The 17,973-nt window shown below is 39.7% G+C and overlaps 1 protein-coding gene across 1 annotated transcript in view; it reads right to left on the bottom strand.

The window, feature by feature from the left end:
• Positions 1–17,973, bottom strand: part of LOC114037061 (two pore calcium channel protein 2-like) — a 65,544-nt gene that overhangs the window by 33,065 nt on the left and 14,506 nt on the right. The window contains exons 3-4 of the mRNA XM_027853860.1: positions 10,676–10,790; positions 173–301 (exon numbers count right to left, since the gene is read on the bottom strand). Of these exons, the coding sequence (XP_027709661.1) occupies positions 173–301; positions 10,676–10,790 (244 nt within the window). The remainder of the gene's footprint in view (positions 1–172; positions 302–10,675; positions 10,791–17,973) is intronic.

The following is a 17,973-nucleotide window of genomic DNA, read 5'->3' as shown; positions in this document are numbered from 1 at the left end:
GCCACGAGCAGCAACCCCAACATGACAGAAACTGAAAAGCAAATGAGGGATAATAAGGAAAGATTGGTTTTGCATCCTTGTGCATGAAGAAAATTTATAAAGAATAAACCAAGCAGCAGTGTCTGTCATTTCCCTCTGCCAAATCTTCTAAGACATAACACGTAAGACTCACCAGTATTGTCAGCATGACGCAGATGTTTTTAGTATCCTTCCAAAAAACTGTGCGTGGAGTGACCTTTGCAAACTGTACAAGCCGCCCAAAGAATGCACAAAGACAAAGAACTTCAATGAGTGAGGTAGCCTACACATTGAAAAAACAGAACCAGATTTATCATCATTTGACTGCATAATTCTATACTAAGCTTTAATTTTCTCTTACCCCCTGTTGCCAACATTCCTCTTCTCACTCAGAAAATCAGAAAATGAAACAGTACCATTGAAAATTGTTACAAAGGGGCAGCTAGATGCACAGTAAATAAAGCACCTACCCTGGAATCAGAAGGACCTGAGTTCAAATACGGCTGTAGACACTTACTAGTTGTGTGACCTTATGCAAGTCACATAACCCCTACTGCCCCCCCCCACCAAAGAAAAAATTTGTTATAAAATGGGAAGAGAAGCAATAGTGGGGGAAACTATGATGATATAAAAAAATACATTAATAAAAACATTTTAAAAAGAAAAAGAAAATTGCTGTAGTCCTCACTGGTTTAACAATGACATGTCCAGTAAAAGAAGGCACATGCATGTTACTCTAACTTACAGTGCTTCATTTAGGAGAATTTACTCTTCCTGTTCACAGGCTCACATTTGACAAATAGCTAGATCATAGATGGATTTAGAGCTGAAAAGGACCTTACAAATTGGACAGCCCAACCCCCCTTACTTATTTTAAAGATGAGGAAACTAAGTCTCAGAAAGGCTAAGTGTTTTATCCAAATTTACACAGATCAGATGTAGCATAGTCAGGATTTGAACCCAAGTCCTTTGATTTTAAATCTAATGCTTATAGAATGATAGATTTAGAGCTGGAAGGAACCTTAGAAACTGAATCCAACCCCCTCATTTTACAGATAAGAAAAAAAAAGTCTGAAAAAGGTTAAATGACTTGCCCAGGGTAGTTTGCAGCCAGGTGGCATGGTAGATGAAGATCTGGAATTAAGAACTGAGTTCATATCCTACCTCAGATGCTTACCAGCTGTGTGACCTTGGGGAACTCACCTAATCTTTCTCAGACTCAGTTTTCTCATCTTTAAAATAGGGCTAATAATAGCATCTAACTCACAGGGTTGTTGTAAGGATCAAATGAGAGAGACACTATATGTAAAGCTCTATGCAAACCTTAAAAGACTAACAATGCTAGCTATTATCGTTTACCGTCTGACTGCTGGGATACAGCTCACCAGCCGGGTAAGATGATGATAAAAGTCTGATTCTTTACCATAAATTACTAGGCTACATATAGATGTGCTATATCTTAAATATCTAAGAGCCATTTACCCAATAGTAAAGTCTCAAATGACAGTATTTCATTAATTCTTTTGATATTCTTGACCTTTTGTTCCTCCAGATGAATTTTGTTACTATTTCTTCTAGCTCTATAAAACAATTTTTGATAGTTTGATTGGCATGACACTGAATAAGTAAGTTAATTTAGGTAGAATGGTCATTTTTATTATATTGGTTTGGCCTACCCATGAGCAATTGATATTTTTCCAGTTGTTTAGATCCGACTTTATTCATGTGAAAAATGTTTTGTAATCGTGTTCACATCGTTCCTGGGTTTGTCTTGCCAGGTAGACTCCCCAGTATCAAACACAATGTTGAGACATCAAAGGCTCTATGACTCAGACACACTCAGCTGGCTAAGTAAGAGGAGTAAGCCCTCTCGGGCACCAGAACAATATCACAGTTCTCTCCTTGGGGCTGCTTCTGCATCCAAGAGTGACAATCGCACCACAGTCAGAAGCCCTGTTGAGCACAGATCCCCTATGGCTGGGAAAGGGGAGTTGCTAGTGACAGTCAAGCCCTGCTTCCACGAAGCCAATCCAAGGGGCTGAGTAGATTTCAATCATGCAGTAACAGTGCTATGAATAAAGATGTATTTTGGTGGCACTTTTCTTTATTAGAAACTTTCCTTTCCCAGCAATACAAGGATCTAAGACATCTCCAACGGCCTCATGATGGAAAATGCTATCCACATCCAAAGAAAGAACTATAGAGTTTGAAGGCAGAGCGAAGCATACTATTTGCTATTTTTTTCCTTCTGTTGAGCTTTGTTTCCTTTCTCTGGTGGTTCCTCCTATTGGTTCTAATTCTTACTTACAACATAACTAATGTGAAAATATGTTTACTAGGAATAGCCTATATCAGATTGTGTGCCATCTTGGGGAGGATGGTGGGGAGGAAAGGGGAGAAAAATTTTAAATTCAAAAGCATATGGAAGTGATTGTTGAAAAATCAAAATAAATTAATTCAAAAAATAAATAAATAAATAAAATAAGAAACTTTCCTACTGGGATAGAAATAACATTGGAAGTATGAAGAGACATTCCAGAGAGTCAGGGTGAGGGGCATAAAGTGGGTTATGGCATTATACCTAACTCAATAACCAAATGTGATAGAAAACAAAATAAATTCCCTTCCACACTCTTGGGAAAGGGAAAGGGGGAGGGAAGAAGTTTGAGTAAGGTTAGAAAGGTGGGGAGATGAGAGGAATCCAACTTGTTCTCAGTAAATGTTTATTAATCCTACTATGTGCCAGGCACTGCAGTAAATGCTGGGGATACAAACAAAAGGCAAAACATAATTCCGACCCTTGAAGAGATCACAGTCTAATGGGGGAGACAAAATGCAAACAACTATATAAAAATAAACTATATACAGGATAAATGGGATATAATCCAAAGAGAGAAAGCACTAGAATTAAGATGTAAAGAGATGTTCTTGGGCAAAGAGAGGGCTAAAGGGTGAGATTCTGGAGGGAGGGCACTTGTCATTAGGCCTATGCTGGGACAAGGCAGGCTCCAGGCCTTAGCAGAAATCAATAATGCAGCTTCAAGAAACAGCATTTGCTATCCTCCCCCCAACTCTTTTCTCCTAATCTTCCCACCCTTCTAACCCTAACAGAATCTAATTCAAATTTCCTTTCAAAGCCACAAGTAGGAGGCCTGGTCTGATTTCAGGTGCGTCCTACTCACTAATTCCTGAAATTCCTATATCAGGGACAAATCTTTCCATCCTACCATGAGAAACCAAAGACTTTGAATAATTCAACCACCAAGTGGCATTGCTATATGCTAATCTGATACTATTCAACAAGAATAACAGGATATTGAGAGAATTCTACTCACAGTAGCAATCATGCACTTGACCCCAATAAACCAACTTTCTGGGGAAATGCCCACCTCTCCATGAGCGAATGACCTTCTGTCCCCCATCTCTGCCTCTCTCACATGTGCTCTTTGGGATGAGGGAGGCAGGTTAATAGCTAACCACAAAGCCCAAATGAGAAAAACCACATCAGTCAATTTGACTCATATTTCAACCTGGGGTCCCCAAATATATAAAATTATGAAGTCTGTATAGATGCTTAAGTATTTTTTTGCTTGTGGATAATACCCTGATTCTTCCCAGAAAAATAGACTGTGTGGGGGATTGCATTTAGCCAAAGGAATCCCATGGCACTTAGAAAGCCCACAAAGAAGGTTCAAATCAATGGTTCTGACCATAATTTCTATCTGAAGGATTAAGAAGAAAAACACTTTCATGAAAGGCTCTATCATCTCCTCACCAAACAGGCACTCAAAGTAGACACAACCCAACCTGTGGTCCCATTTTACATAAGCTATTTCCTGGATGGAATGATGAAGGGAAAGGGAGTGCTGTGAATCTCCAAAATTCCGGTTTCTGTTTTGATGCCCAGAAGTGGCCAGATTCAGTCAATCAACTATATTTTCCTCATTTACTACACCAGCTGGGTGAAGAATATAACTGCACTACCAGGTTCAGTTTTTTCATGACTTAAGGAGATTCACACTGGGCTTTACCAGATGAAGAACAGAAACAATTAAGAAATAACCAGAAAACCCAAGTCTTCGACTTTCCCGCCAAACAAAAAGCAGATGTACACATTTAAGAGTTCAAAGCAATCAACTGCATTGAAATCATCAGAATGGTAGCTCTTAGGATAATCATTCAGATTCTTAAATACTAGTAATTTTCTAAAATGACTAACTCCATACTCTGCTTAAAGGGAAGCTCTGTTATCTGTGCTAACGAAAGAGGCCAGAGAGAAGGAACACCATTTCCTACAATCAAGACCTTTCCCTCTACCTTAGGGAGAAGTAACTTGGGGCATTAGTGCTCAGCAGGCCTAAGGCCACCTGAGACCACTGTTGCTGGCCCTCTACCATTAAAACCTTATTTCTTGTCTTTATTTTTCCTTCTTCTCTTCCTTTGTCTTCCACTCTATCTTTTCCTTTCCCTTTTTTCTCCTTCTCCTCTTCCCTATGCCTATTTGTACATCTCTCAATAGAATTCCAGACTCCTGCTCTTGCCATTAAGTCCTTTCTTTCTGGCCTTTAAATTTATTTCCCACTTAACCTCCATAAAAACTTCTTCCAAGTACCAAGCATTCTGAGCAAAGGGCCCAAAGAACCTACACTTTATATTATCTGCTGTTGAGATGGTGGAGTTACTTGGGAAAGCCCAACTCTAGGCCAGAAAGATTTAAAACCGTGTAGCATCTACTTCTACAGCTCACCTTAGTATGACAGAAGTAAATGGAATTGAAGACTAGATGGAGATTACCTATTGGGAATGGACTAGAGTACTGAATGGCTGCCAGAATCCCTATTTCCTAGAACAGAATTACCACTAATTGTAAAGTATTAATGATTTTTATAAGAGAAATAATAGATGATTTTTTATGTTATGCACTCAGGCTCATTCCAAATTAAAACAAAATTCTGCACATTGAAAAAAGTTTCAGGATTATTAAGACATGACAAATTCATTCATGCCAAAGACAATTCATACAGCTGTTTCTCCAGGATGCTGATGTTCTGAAGTAGCTCTTTCTGCCCATTTTTCCTCCTCAAAACAGGAAAGCATTTAATAAATCACCTTGGAAAGCAAACAAAGAAGATCTATGTCAGGCGATCAGAGCCCTACAAAGACAGCTGAATGACTAAGTGATCACATACTTCCCTGCTGTTTTGATAGGCAAGAAAGAGTTAGAAGAATAGGACGTTATTGGGACCTGAATGGGGGTGCAGAGGTGGGGGAGGGGGAGGTGGGAGAAGTTGTTGGTGGAATGGAGGAAGAAAATAAAAGGGCCAGGAGGCAAACTTAAGAAACTACACATTTGCCCCAGGGTCCTTCCCCTGTTTATCTTTAAAAGAGTAAGGACAAATGGAAGCCAGGCTCAGAGTTATCTTTTTCACATGTAGTTATGAAGACATACTGCTCTGCCTTGTGCAACTTGGAGAAAGTAATTTTTTTTCTTTTAAATCACAATGACTATTCTATAAAGCAGTGGTTCTCAAAGTGCAATCTGGGAACCCTTTCAGGGTGTTTGCAAGGTCAGAATTATTTTCATAATAATATCAAGACACTATTTGTCTTTTAAAATATTCCTCCCTTTTCTAACTACTTATTTGCATGAGGCCAGATTTTCTTCACATTCTTCAAACAAAAATATACATCATAGCAGATTGAATGCAGAGGCAGATATGAGAATCTAACTGTTCTATTAAGCCAGACATAAAAGATACTTGCAAAAATATGTAAAACAATGTTACTCTTCTCATTACATTTTTTTTGTTTTGGAAACTACAGTGACTTTTCATTGAAAATGTTATGTATAGTAATGTAGTAGGTTTACTATGTTATTTTTAAATTAATATACATATTTTTTAATTTAGCAGTTTTAATTTCTAATATAGTAAATATCAATAGATAAAATCCACATAAACAAAAGGTCTTTGGGATGGTCAATAATTTTTAAGAATGTAAAAAGGTCCTAAAACCAAAAAGTTTGAGAACTATGACTGTAAAAGAACCTCATCTAGGATGTTCCCCAGGTTACAATTTTAAGACTGTCATTTTAGGGGGCAACTAGATGGTGCCATGGATAGAGCTCCGGTTTTAGAGTCAGGAGGACCTGAGTTCAAATTCGACCTCAGACACTTGACACTAGCTGTGTGACCCTGGGCAAGTCACTTAGCCCTATTGCCTCAAAAAAAAAAGACTATCATTTTAGATCTGTAAGGTTGAAGACACAGAGTCACTGGCAGGATCAGTCAGTCAATAAACATTTATTGGTCACCTACTATGTGCCAGATACTATGCTAAGAGCTGAAGATACAAAAGGAGGCAAAAGGCTTAGATTCTTATAATCCAGCCAATAGCTCACTACTATTTAGACTCCTTAAGAGTCTGCCCAATATGACGGATGTTCTAATAAACCTTGTCTTTGGCTGAAAGAAGGCTTGGTCGAATGCTTTCGGGCAGGACCTGGGTGTGGTGATTTTGAGGTCCCAGCACCACTAAACCTCATCTGCCTAACCCCAAGCTCTTCTCCAGCCAAGACTGGAAGATATGTAAACCTCCCCCCACCCCTTTCTTGCTCTGCAGTTGGCTTGAAGACAACTGGAGCCAAGCATCAAGGCTTAGAGGTGCTTTTCGGGCAGACAGCTACAAGGCTGTCTTGAACTCAGCCTGACGCTCTCAGGCTCTTGGTCCACTGGTTCGGTTTGAGGCCATGGACCTAGGTATACCTTCTGCAGCATAGAGGACAAGGATAGATGCCCTATCTGGAAGTGTATGCCCAATTCTGTTAATTCTCTTGGCACTAGAGAATTGGGGAAAACTGCAGTTGCTTTTTGGTTCCCTGAGGCTTACTTACTCCCTTTCCTCTACACCCCTGAATCCTCCTTCATGGAAGTTACAGGGAAAAGTTAGAACAGCTAAAAATATCTTGGCAGATTTTGGAGGTTTTGTGATTGATCATTAAGGAGCTTTGAAACTCCTCCTTGCAACCCTGGTCACCCCTTTCTCCCACTCCCTTCCCTTGAGTCAAGAGGGTATCTGTTAATCCCAGGAGAAGAGAGTCTCACGCTTTACCCCTCACTTTTGATTTCACCCTCCCCTACATGGGAAAGGAAGGAGTGGGGAGGAGCAGCAGCTATAATGTGGGCCCCATTGGCAATGGCTTTGGGCTCTGGGGCAATCTTTGCCTAGAAGTATCACCCAAGTTCAGCACATCCTGCTCAAGGTAAAGAAGCTGGCCTCTGAACTTGGGTAAGCACACTTTTTTAAATTTGTAGTTTCAACTGTTAATGAGGAGATGTTGATTCTCTGTGTAAAGTAATTTGGAAACACATTTAACAAAACTGAAGTTACCTGATTGGTAATGGTTTTGTTTTAAGTTTCAAATTGGTGAACTTTTCATAATTTGGTTACCGCTAAAATAATTTTGCTATTGTTGATTATTGTTTTAATGTGTAAGCTAGCCAAAAATGTTGTTTGGGTTATGTATGGCTTGCTGAGAATTTGCAAGTATATAGAAATCTCTAATGATTGGCTTTCCACACCAGGACAAATTTAAGTTTGAGATATAAATCCTGGAAAAGTTTTGCCTAAACTGTGATTAGTGAAACTTGCTATGTGAGGTAAAAACTCACAGGATTTTATTTTGAGTTGTCTGATGGGTCATAATCCATCAATAATCAATAATACACCATCTGAGAGAAATGCCACAAGTTACTCAGAGACAGTGATACTGGTGGGAAGTCAGCATTGGGAAAAGCTGAGAGGACAATTTTAGCCTCAGTCTAAAATGGGATCCTCCTGGCTCAGTTTCCCCATTATGTTCCTTTGAAAAGAAATGTTACCTACCTGGCTATTATTACCTACCTGGCTATTCCTGATACTGGCTATGAGGTGGATTTGATACTGCATGGTTGGAAAACTGAATTATCTGAATCCAAACAGAGTTAAGGATGTTTTATCCTGTCATATCTGGGCCCTGCAGTCTTTTCTGTCAGATTTGTGTCTTCCAGACGACAGGACATTCACCTACAGTTGGTAGCAAACAGCAGGTACTAGCCAATGTCTCCCCATTGTTTCCTGGACGCAGCCTGTGTTCGGTTCCAGTCAACCTCTTCTTTGGGACCCCCCTTGAGGCAGGGACAGCTCTATGCCCCTTGCCAGCAGGAAGCAGTTTCAGAAGCTGAGACCTTTGCCCCTTACACCAAAAGAATTTGGGTCCCATTTGTTTGAGGGGAGAATGATGGGGTTGGGATCTGGACCCCAGAAAGGAAAAACCCTGGACTTTCCCACATGGCCAAATCTCTGACATTCTCCTGAGGCTATAATCCCTCAACTGGCCTTTCACTGTGGCTATACCTAATCTCCCCTCCATTGTTTTATCTCCTTATAGCCCCCAGCCATTTCCCACCCTTAATCCCAGCTAGGCTCTATTCTCCCTTGGCCACATGGTCCAGGTCCCAGGAGTTCTGTTCACCCCAGCTTACTGGCCATTCCCATTCAGATCTCCAGTCACCCCAAACTACTTGGCCACTCCTAGATCCCTCCCACAGTCTTTCCGTATATAAGGTCCATCTTGTGTCCATTAAGGTGCTTAGATTCTTAAAATCTAGCCACTGCTCAGGTTCTTAGAATCTTGCCAATACCTCACAGACTCTCAGATTCCTCAAGAGTCTGGCTAATATGGCAGGATCTTTAACAAACCTTGTCTTTGACTGAAAAAAAAAAAGGAGGCAAAAGACAGTCCCTGCCTTCAAGGAGCTCACAGTTTAATGAGGGAGACAAAAAGCAAACAAATATGTACAAACAAGCAAAAATCAGAATAAATAGGAAATAATTCAGAAAGAAAAGGCACTAGATGTGAGAAGCTGGGTAAGAATTCCTATAAAAGGTGAGATTTTAGCTGGGATTTAAAGGAAGCCAGGGAAGTCAGTAGGTAGAGATGAGAAGGGAAAGCATTCCAGTCACTGGGGGACAACCAGAAAAAAATGCCCAGAGCCCAGGGATGGAATGTCTTGTTCATGGAATATCAAGAAGGCCGGTGTCACTGGATTTGATAGAAGTCAGAGAGTAAGGTACAAGAAGACCGGAAAAATAGGAAGGGACTAGATTGTGAAGGATTTTGAACACAGGAGGATTTTGTATTAGCTTGTAAAGGTGATAGGGAACCGCTGATCAGATATGTGTTTTAGGAAAATCGCTTTGGTAGCTGAATGAAGAGTGCATTGGAATGGGGAGAGACTTGAGGTAGGCATACCCACTAGCAGGCTACTGCAATAATCAAGGAATGAGGTGATGAGGGCTTGTACCAGAGTGGTAGCAGCCTCAGAGGAGAGAAGGGGGCATATTCAGGAGATGTTACAAAGGTGAAATCTACAAGTTTTGCAACAAATTGGATACAGGCGGTGAGAGATGGTAAGGAACACAGAATGACTCCTAGGTTGTGAGCCTGAGAGACCCAGAGGATAATATCCCCCTCTACAGTAATAGGGAAGGTAGGAGCTGGAGAAGAGTTTAGTGGAAAGACAATTAGTTCAGTTTTTGATATGTTGAATTTAAGACGTCTATTGGACACGCAGTTTGAGATTTCTGAAAAGCAGTTGGTGATGCAAGACTGGACGTCAGCAGAGAGGTTGGGGCAGGATAGGCAAATTTGAGAATCATCAGCTTAGAGATGGTGATTAAAACCACGGAACCTGATGAAATCACCAACTGAAGTACATAGAGGGAGAAGAGAAGAGGGCTCGGGAGAGAACCCTGTGGAACACCTCTGATTAGAAGGCGTGATCTGGATGAGGAACCAGCACAAGAGATTGAGAAGGAGCTATCAGATATGTAGCAGGAGAATCAAGAGAAAGTGGCATTCTGAAAACCTAGAGAGAAGAGAGTATCAGGCAGGAAAGCGTGATCAACACTGTCAAGGCTTCAGAGGTCGAAGACTGATGGATCATGCCTGAAAAGTCATATCTACCATTTACTAGGTAATGGCAAGGCAGAGAGGAATGCTGACCAGGTCAGAGCTAAACACAGCATATCACACTAGTAGACAGTTAAATTTATATATTATAAAATGAATATGGTGGTTGGGATAGAGGATCTAAAGACATTCATTATTATAACATTGTAACATGCTTGTTAGTTTGCATCAAGTGAAATGTTCTTTAGAACATCAATTTTCCTCTAACTTCCAACAGTTCCAAAGAAATTTCAATACTTGATGCATCTGATCTTCTTTATTTGGGTACTTGAATCAGTAAACCATTCATGCCTGTCCATCCTGGGGTGGGGGGGGGGGCAGGGTTCTCATCCACTTCTCCATGTCCTCCTGTATATCTGTTAAAGGGAGTTCTACCCAATGTACTTGTGACATTCCAATAGATCTTATGCTCTTTTTTCAAAGGGAAGAGGAAGAAAACTAAGAAAATGGTATATGTATAAAAAAATGGAATTTTTTCTTGAAGAACATGGTTTCACAGTACAAGATCTTTCCCACAAACAGAAAGACAAAAAAATACAATCAATAATTCAGATTTGTTCAAATTTGAGAAAAAACAGAAATTTCACTATTGTGACAACTCATGTAAACCAAAGAGTTACTTGGTTTTTCATCTCTGGGACTTACCAGGAAAGGAAGTGGGTACACAGCAGGCTCCTCAAACAGGGCAAGAGAAAGATTGAGAAAAATAAAGAAGTAGATGGCAACTCGAATAGCCCAGTGGTTGTAAAGATAATAAAATCTGGAAGGAAAAGAAAATAAAGGATATCATAAAAAAATAGCAAATCAAATTGTTACCAAAACATTTATTTCTTTCCTTAACAAAAGGCTTGAATTTTTGGCAAAATGAAACCCTTATAATTATGACCCTCTTTGATTTTTCTTTTCTGCAGAATTGGAGGGAGAAAAAGACACTGAGAGACTTTCTTTTGCACAAGAGTTAAAAAGTAAAATTAAGTTTGCCTTTTTTATAGCTAAAACGAATCAGTATTGCCCCTTAATGAATCAAATCACACCACATCTGCTCACAAGTAAATTTTTAAAATATACCATATGGTATTTTTCATACTCTTGAGATTAGTTTGCTTTTCACATAAAAATATTATATTTGTATTAACAATAAAATTAAATTTATATAATAATTAAGGATTATCTAGTATGATCTCATTTGATAATCACAATAACTATTTTATAGATAAGGAAACTGAAACTGAGAAAGGTTAAATAAGACCCAGGTCTTTCAGACTTCAAGTCCAAGGCTCTCTTCACTATGCTACTTAACTAGTTTTGCTTGTGTTCATTCAGGAGGCACTTCAAAACCCAATGTGCCTTGTTAATAGCTATCCATAAAAGCTGAGCAAAGGGAAGATAAATGAGGTTTTTTTTTTCCATTATAATCCATTGTTAAATTAGAACATGAATTCCTAGAAGGAAATGCTAGAGTGTTGTTTTTCATCTTTGTATGAAAAAAAACCTTTCATTTCTGTCATGATTTCCCCCAGTGACTTGCTGGATAAAGATTTAGTAATAAAGTAATAAAGATTTGCTGGATATAATTAATAAAGATTTGTTGGATTTATTTACCCTATTAACACATATTAACCAGAGAGTTCTGTTAATGTCACTGAACTTTAAAAAAAAAGTCTAAGTCGACAGTCTTCACCTTTTGAGTTCCTATCCATCCTTTAAAGCTCAACTCCAACACTAACTGCTCCATGAGGAAGGCCTGAACTCCCTTAGGAAACTCCCTTTCAGAATTCCCCTAATACTTTATGGTGCACCTCTCTACTGCAAGCCTTACCTTTCAATATTGCATCTTACAAGCATCTCTTCCCCTACTAGAACATGGAAAATGTCTTATCTAAACTTTCTGTTTCCCTCACACTGGTACAGTGCCCTAAGCATAGGGCTTAGTTCAATTTTTGGTAAATTAAAGCTGAAAATAATATAGTGGTAAGTAATCATCAGAGACCAAAGCAATTTTTTTTAAATCTACAATTAATCAATTTATTAAGTATCTACTATGTTCTAAGGACTGGTCTAGGTTTTGAAAATACAAAAATAAAAGCGTCTGCCCTCTAGAAGCTTACATTCTATTAAAAGATTGTGATGTGTCCACAGTTAAGTAAACACAGGATATATGATCCTCTAAAAAAATCCACAGTGACTGGGATGGGGGGAGGGCAACAACTACAGGAATCGGGACAGGCCTACTGAAGGAAGTGGTTCCCGAACTAAGTTACGGGTTCCAAGAGGCACAGGTGACGAGGAACAGCATTCCACGTTTGGAGGCAGAAGTTGGAATGTAGTATGCAGGGAATGACAAACAGTGAGTGTATGAGAGGGAATAATGTATAATCAGCCTGGAAAGAAAGACTGGGAAATAAACTGGAAACTAAAGAGGTACCCATCCATTAAGAAAGAGCTAAATAAATTATGGTTTATAATTGTAATGAAATATTGTTGCACCATAAGCAGTGATAAAATGGATGGTTTCAAAGAAACTGGGAAGACCTATGTGAAGTGATCAGAACCAGGAGAACAATTATACAACGACAACATTATAAAGAAAAGCAACATTGAAAGACTTGAGAACTCTGATCGATGCAGTGATAAGTCACAGTTCCCCAACTCCTGACCAAGAAGTGAAGGATTCAAGATGCAGAATGAGACATACATTTTTGGTTTTTGGTTTTTTTTCTTTCTCTGAATGTGGATAGCATTTTCTTTTTTTTTTCCAGCTTCCTCATTTTAATTTTTTTTTGTTTTCAACAGTTACTTCCACAAGATTTTGAGTTCCAAATTTTCACCCCATCTCACCCCTCTCCCCACCCCAAGATGGCACGCATTCTGAATACCCCTTCCTCTAGTCTGCCTTCCCTTCTATCTCTCCCCCTCTTCTTTTATCCCCTTCCCCTTCAATTTTCCTGTAGGGCAGGATGGATTTCTGTACCCCATTTCCCGTATTTCTTATTTCCCAGTTGCATGTGAAGACTTTTTTTTAAACATGTGTTTTTAAAACTTTGGGCTCCAAATTTTCTCCCTTCCTCCCTCCCCACCCACCCTCATTGATAAGGCAAGCAACTAAATATAGGTTATATATGTGCAGTTATGCAAAACACTTCCATAGTAGACATGCTGTGAAAAACTAACTCTATTTCCCTTAATCCTATCCCGCCCATCCATTTATTCTATTCTTTCTTTTGACCCTGTCCCTCCTCAGAAGTATTTGCTTCTGATTACTCCCTTTCCCAATCTGCCCCCCTCTCTATCATTCTCCTACTCTCTTCTCCCCTTCCCCCGCTATTTTCCTGTAGGGCAAGATACATTTCCACACCAAATTGAGTGTGTATGTTATTCCCTCAAGTCAAATCCTACAAGAATAAAATTCACTCATTCCCTCTCACCTTCCCCTGTTTCCCCTCCACTGTAAGAGCCTTTTCTTTCCTGTTGGGTTTTTTTTTGTGGGATAATTTACCCCGTTCTACCTCTCCCTTTCTCCTTCTCCTAGTGTATTCCTCTCTCACCCCTTAATTTTATTCTCCAGATATGACCTCTTCATTTTCAACTCACCCTGTGCCCTCTATCTATCTATATCTATGTATACGTACATATAATTTTTTTCCCCTCCAACTACCCTAATACTGACAAAGGTCTCATGAGTTACAAATATCATCTTTCCATGCAGGAATGTAAACAGTTCAACCTTAATAAATCTCTTTTGATTTTCTCTTTCCTGTTTACCTCTTCATGTTCCACTTGAGTCTTGTATTGGAAAGTCAAATTTTCTATTCAGCCCTGGTCTTTTCATCAAGAATGCTTGAAAGTCCTCTATTTCACTGAATGACCATTTTTTCCCCTGCAGGATTATACTCAGTTTTGCTGGGGAGGTGATTCTTGGTTGTAATCCTATCTCCTTTGCTCTCTGGAATATTATATTCCATGCCCTGCAGTCCCTTAATGTAGAAGCAGCTAGATCTTGTGTTATCCTGATTGTGTTTCCACAATACTTGAATTGTTTCTTTCTGGCTGCTTGTAATATTTTCTCCTTGACCTGGGACCTCTGGAATTTGGCTACAATATTCCTAGGAGTTTTCCTTTGGGGATCTCTTTCAGGAGGAGATTGGTGGATTCTTTCAATTTCTATTTTGCCCTCTGGTTCAAAATAGACAGTTTTCCTGGATAATTTCTTGAAAGATGATGTCTAGGTTCTTTTTTTGATCATGGCTTTCAGAGAGCCCAATAATTTTTAAATTCTCTCTCCTGGATCTATTTTCCAGGTCAGCTGTTTTTCCAATGAGATATTTCACATTGTTTTCTAATTTTTCATTCTTTTGGATTTGTTTTACAATGTCTTGATTTCTCATAAAGTCACTAGCTTCCAATTGCTCTATTCTAATTTTTAAGGAAGTATTTTCTTCAGTGATCTTTTGGACTTCCTTTTCCATTTGGCCAATTTTGCTTTTTAGGGCATTCTTCTCCTCATTGGCTTTTTGGACCTCTTTTGCCATTTGGGTTAGGCTACTTTTTAAGGTGTTATTTTCTTCAGTATTTTTTTGGGTCTCCTTTAGCAAGCTGTTGACTTGTTTTTCATGATTTTCTTGCAAGACTCTCAGTTTTTCCTCTACTTCTCTTACTTCTTTTCAAAATCCCTTTTGAGCTCTTCCAAGGCCTGGGACTGATTCATATTTTTCTTGGAGGCTTTGGATGTAGGAGCTTTGGCTTTGTTGTCTTCTTCTGGTTGTATGTTTTGATCTTCTTTGTCACCAAAGTAGGATAATATAGTCTGACTCTTTTTGCACTGCTTACTCATGATCCTGGCCAATTACTTGAGTTATAAACTCTTCGTTAAGGTAAAAGTCTGCTTCCAATGTGAAGAGTATACTGTCCCAAGTTTCGGGGGTTTGTACAGCTGTTTTCAGAGGTACTTCTAGGGACCTGTAAATTTTCAGTTCTTCCAAGGTGGTATGATAAGGGGCAAGGTGTTTTCTCTCCACCACCACAACAAGCTCCACCCAACCAGTGTGCCTCCTTGTCCCAGGACCACCCCTCAGAACTGTGCCCAGATCCAAGCACCAGTAAAGCAAGAGATTCCTGCCTCAGCACTGGCAAAGAGATCCCTGCAATCCCCCTCTGATCAGCCACTTGATTCCCCCTCAGTCTGCGGGCTAGAAGCTCAGGAAAAAGCAGCAGTCCCGGGCCACGCTCGAGACTTGCAGCTGAGACCTAACTCCTCTCTCACTGCAGTCACAGATTTTTCCCACTGACCTTCTAAGTTGTCTTTGGCGTTCGTGGGTTGAGAAGTCTGGAAACTGCCACAGCTGCCCATGATTCAATCCTCTGAGGCCTGCTCCAGGGTCACTGCAGCCTGTGCGCCCACACCAAACTGCGCTCCTCTCCCCGCCCAGCATGATATACCTTTCTGATCAACCATCCAGGCTGTCTTTGGCTGGAAATTTGTTTCACTCTGTCTTTTTGTGGGTTCTGCTGCTTTAGAATTTGTTTAGAGCCATTTTTTTAGGTATTTAGAGGGCTTTGGGAGAGAGCTCAAGACAGTCACTGCTTTCTCTCCGCCATCTTGGCTCCGCCCCTACAGACATACATTTTTGAACATGGCCAATGACATGGCTTTGCTTGGCTATACATATCCATTACAAGAACTTTCTATATATTTCTTTTTCTTTTTTTTTATTGTTGTTCAGTGGAGGAAGAAGAGAGGTGGAAGGAAAAGAAAAGAAATGTTTGTTTCTTGCAAATAATTAATTCTATTTTTTTAAAGATAGGTTGGAACCAGATAACAAAAGACTTTTAATACCAAACTGAGTTGTTTGTATTTTAACTTTAAAGTCATTCAGAAACCACTGAAGCTTCTTAAGCAGAGTTCCATGGCCAGAACTGATTTAAGTATATCACATTTTAAGTTTGGCAGCTGTGTGGGGAACAGAATGGAGAGGGTGAGAAGCCTGGATGTTGGGAGACCAACTAAGAAGGCTATTGCAATAGTCTGGACAAGATGTGCCAAGGGCCTGGTTATATTACGGTGTGAGCAGAGAAAAGGGGACTGAAATGGGAGATGTCAAGGAGGTAGAATCAACAAGACTTGATAAATAATGTCTATTGAAGAGCTAAATGAAAGTGAAGAGTCAAAGATGACTTTTGGGTTATGATCCTGGATCACTGGGAGAATGGTACTGCTCTTGACAGAAACAGGGAAATTAAGAGGAGAGGCAGGTTTAGGGGAAAAGATAATGAGCTCTATTTTGGACATACTAATTTGAGGTGCCCATGAGACATCCAGGTGGAGATGTCAGGGAGTAGTTGATGCAGAATTAGAGCCTAGGAGAAAGAGGAGGGTTGGATATGAAGATTTAGAAATCAGTTAACTAGAGATGATAATTGAATCTAGGCAAGTTGTAGAGATCACCAAGAGAGAGGGACAGAGTGAGAGAGGAGGAGGACTATGGCAGAGGCCTGAGATATACCCATGGTTAGGGGCTGTGATGACTGAGGAGAGGTCAGACAAGTAGAAGAATGAAAAGAGAGCAGGGTCACAAAGCATCAAAGAGAGGGTGATCAATAAGATCAAATGCTGTAGAGAGGTCAAGAAGGATAAGAACTGAGAAAATGCAAATAAGAGACCATTCATAACTTCAGCGAAAGCAGTGGGGTGTAGGGAACAGTGTCTTGTGGCAGGAAAGATTTGGGTTCAACTAAGTCAGGCAATAAATACTTATTAAGCATCTACTATGAGCCAGGCACTGTGCTGAATGCCTACTTCAGACACCTAATGTACACTCAACCCTGGACAAGTTAACTTTTCCGTGTTTCAGTTTCCTCATCCATTAAATGAGGGGCTGGACTCAGTGACTTCTATGGTCTTTTCCAGCACTAAATCCACGGTCATATGAATGATGACGTCAGAAGCCATACTACAAAGGATTGAGAAGTTAGTGAGAGTAGAGACGGTGGTGGCAATGAGTACAAATAGCTTTTCTAAGAATTTGGTTGAGAGAAGAAAGTGAGATACAGGATGATAACTTGAAGAAATGGTAGGATCAAGTGAGGGAGTTTTAAGGATGGGAGAACCTTACACATATCTGTAGGTAACAGGGAAGGAATCAGTGGATAGGGAGAGAATGAAGACTAGTGAGAGAGGCAGGGAAAGAGGGCAGAAGAGAGAAAGAAAGAGAGAAAAGATTATGGAGGCAATCTGCTGTAGAAGATGGGACAGGATGATGAGATAACAGGCACAAATAGATTTGGCATTTTTAAGAATACAAACTGTTCCCCGGTTGATAAATGGTCAAAGGATATGAACATGCAGTTTTCAGACAAAGAAATCAAAGTTATCTATAGTGATATAAAGAAATGCTCTAAATCACTTTTGATTAAAGAAATGCAAATTAAAACAACTCTGAGGTACCACCTCATGTCTACTAGATTGGCTAATGTTACAAAAAAGGAAAATGATAAATGTTGGAGAAGAAGTGGGGAAATTGGGATCCTAATGCACTGTTGGTGGAGTTATGAACTGATCCAACCATTCTGGAGAGCAATTTGAAATTATGCCAAAGGGCAACCTTTGTGTATAGCCTTTGATTCAGCAATACCACTTCTAGGTCTGTATTCCAAAAAGATCATAAAAAAAGGAAAAAGGACCTACATGTGCAAAAATATTTATCGCAGCTCTTTCATGGTGGCAAAATATTGGAAACTATAAGTTGTGGTATATGAATGTAATGGAAAACTGTTGTGCAACAAGAAATGATGAGCAGGCAGATTTCAGAAAAACCTAGAAAGACTTGTACAAACTGATGCAAAGTGAAATGAGCAGAACCAGGAAAACATTGTACACAATGTCAGCAACATTATGTGATGATCAACAATGAATGACTCAGCTCTTCTCAGCAACACAATGAACCAAG

The sequence above is a fragment of the Vombatus ursinus genome, unplaced genomic scaffold (genome assembly GCF_900497805.2).
Source record: "Vombatus ursinus unplaced genomic scaffold, bare-nosed wombat genome assembly UNPS02010219.1, whole genome shotgun sequence".
NCBI lineage: Eukaryota > Metazoa > Chordata > Mammalia > Diprotodontia > Vombatidae > Vombatus > Vombatus ursinus.
The sequence above is the reverse complement of the archived record's forward strand: the minus strand, read 5'-3'. Positions and strand labels throughout refer to the sequence as shown.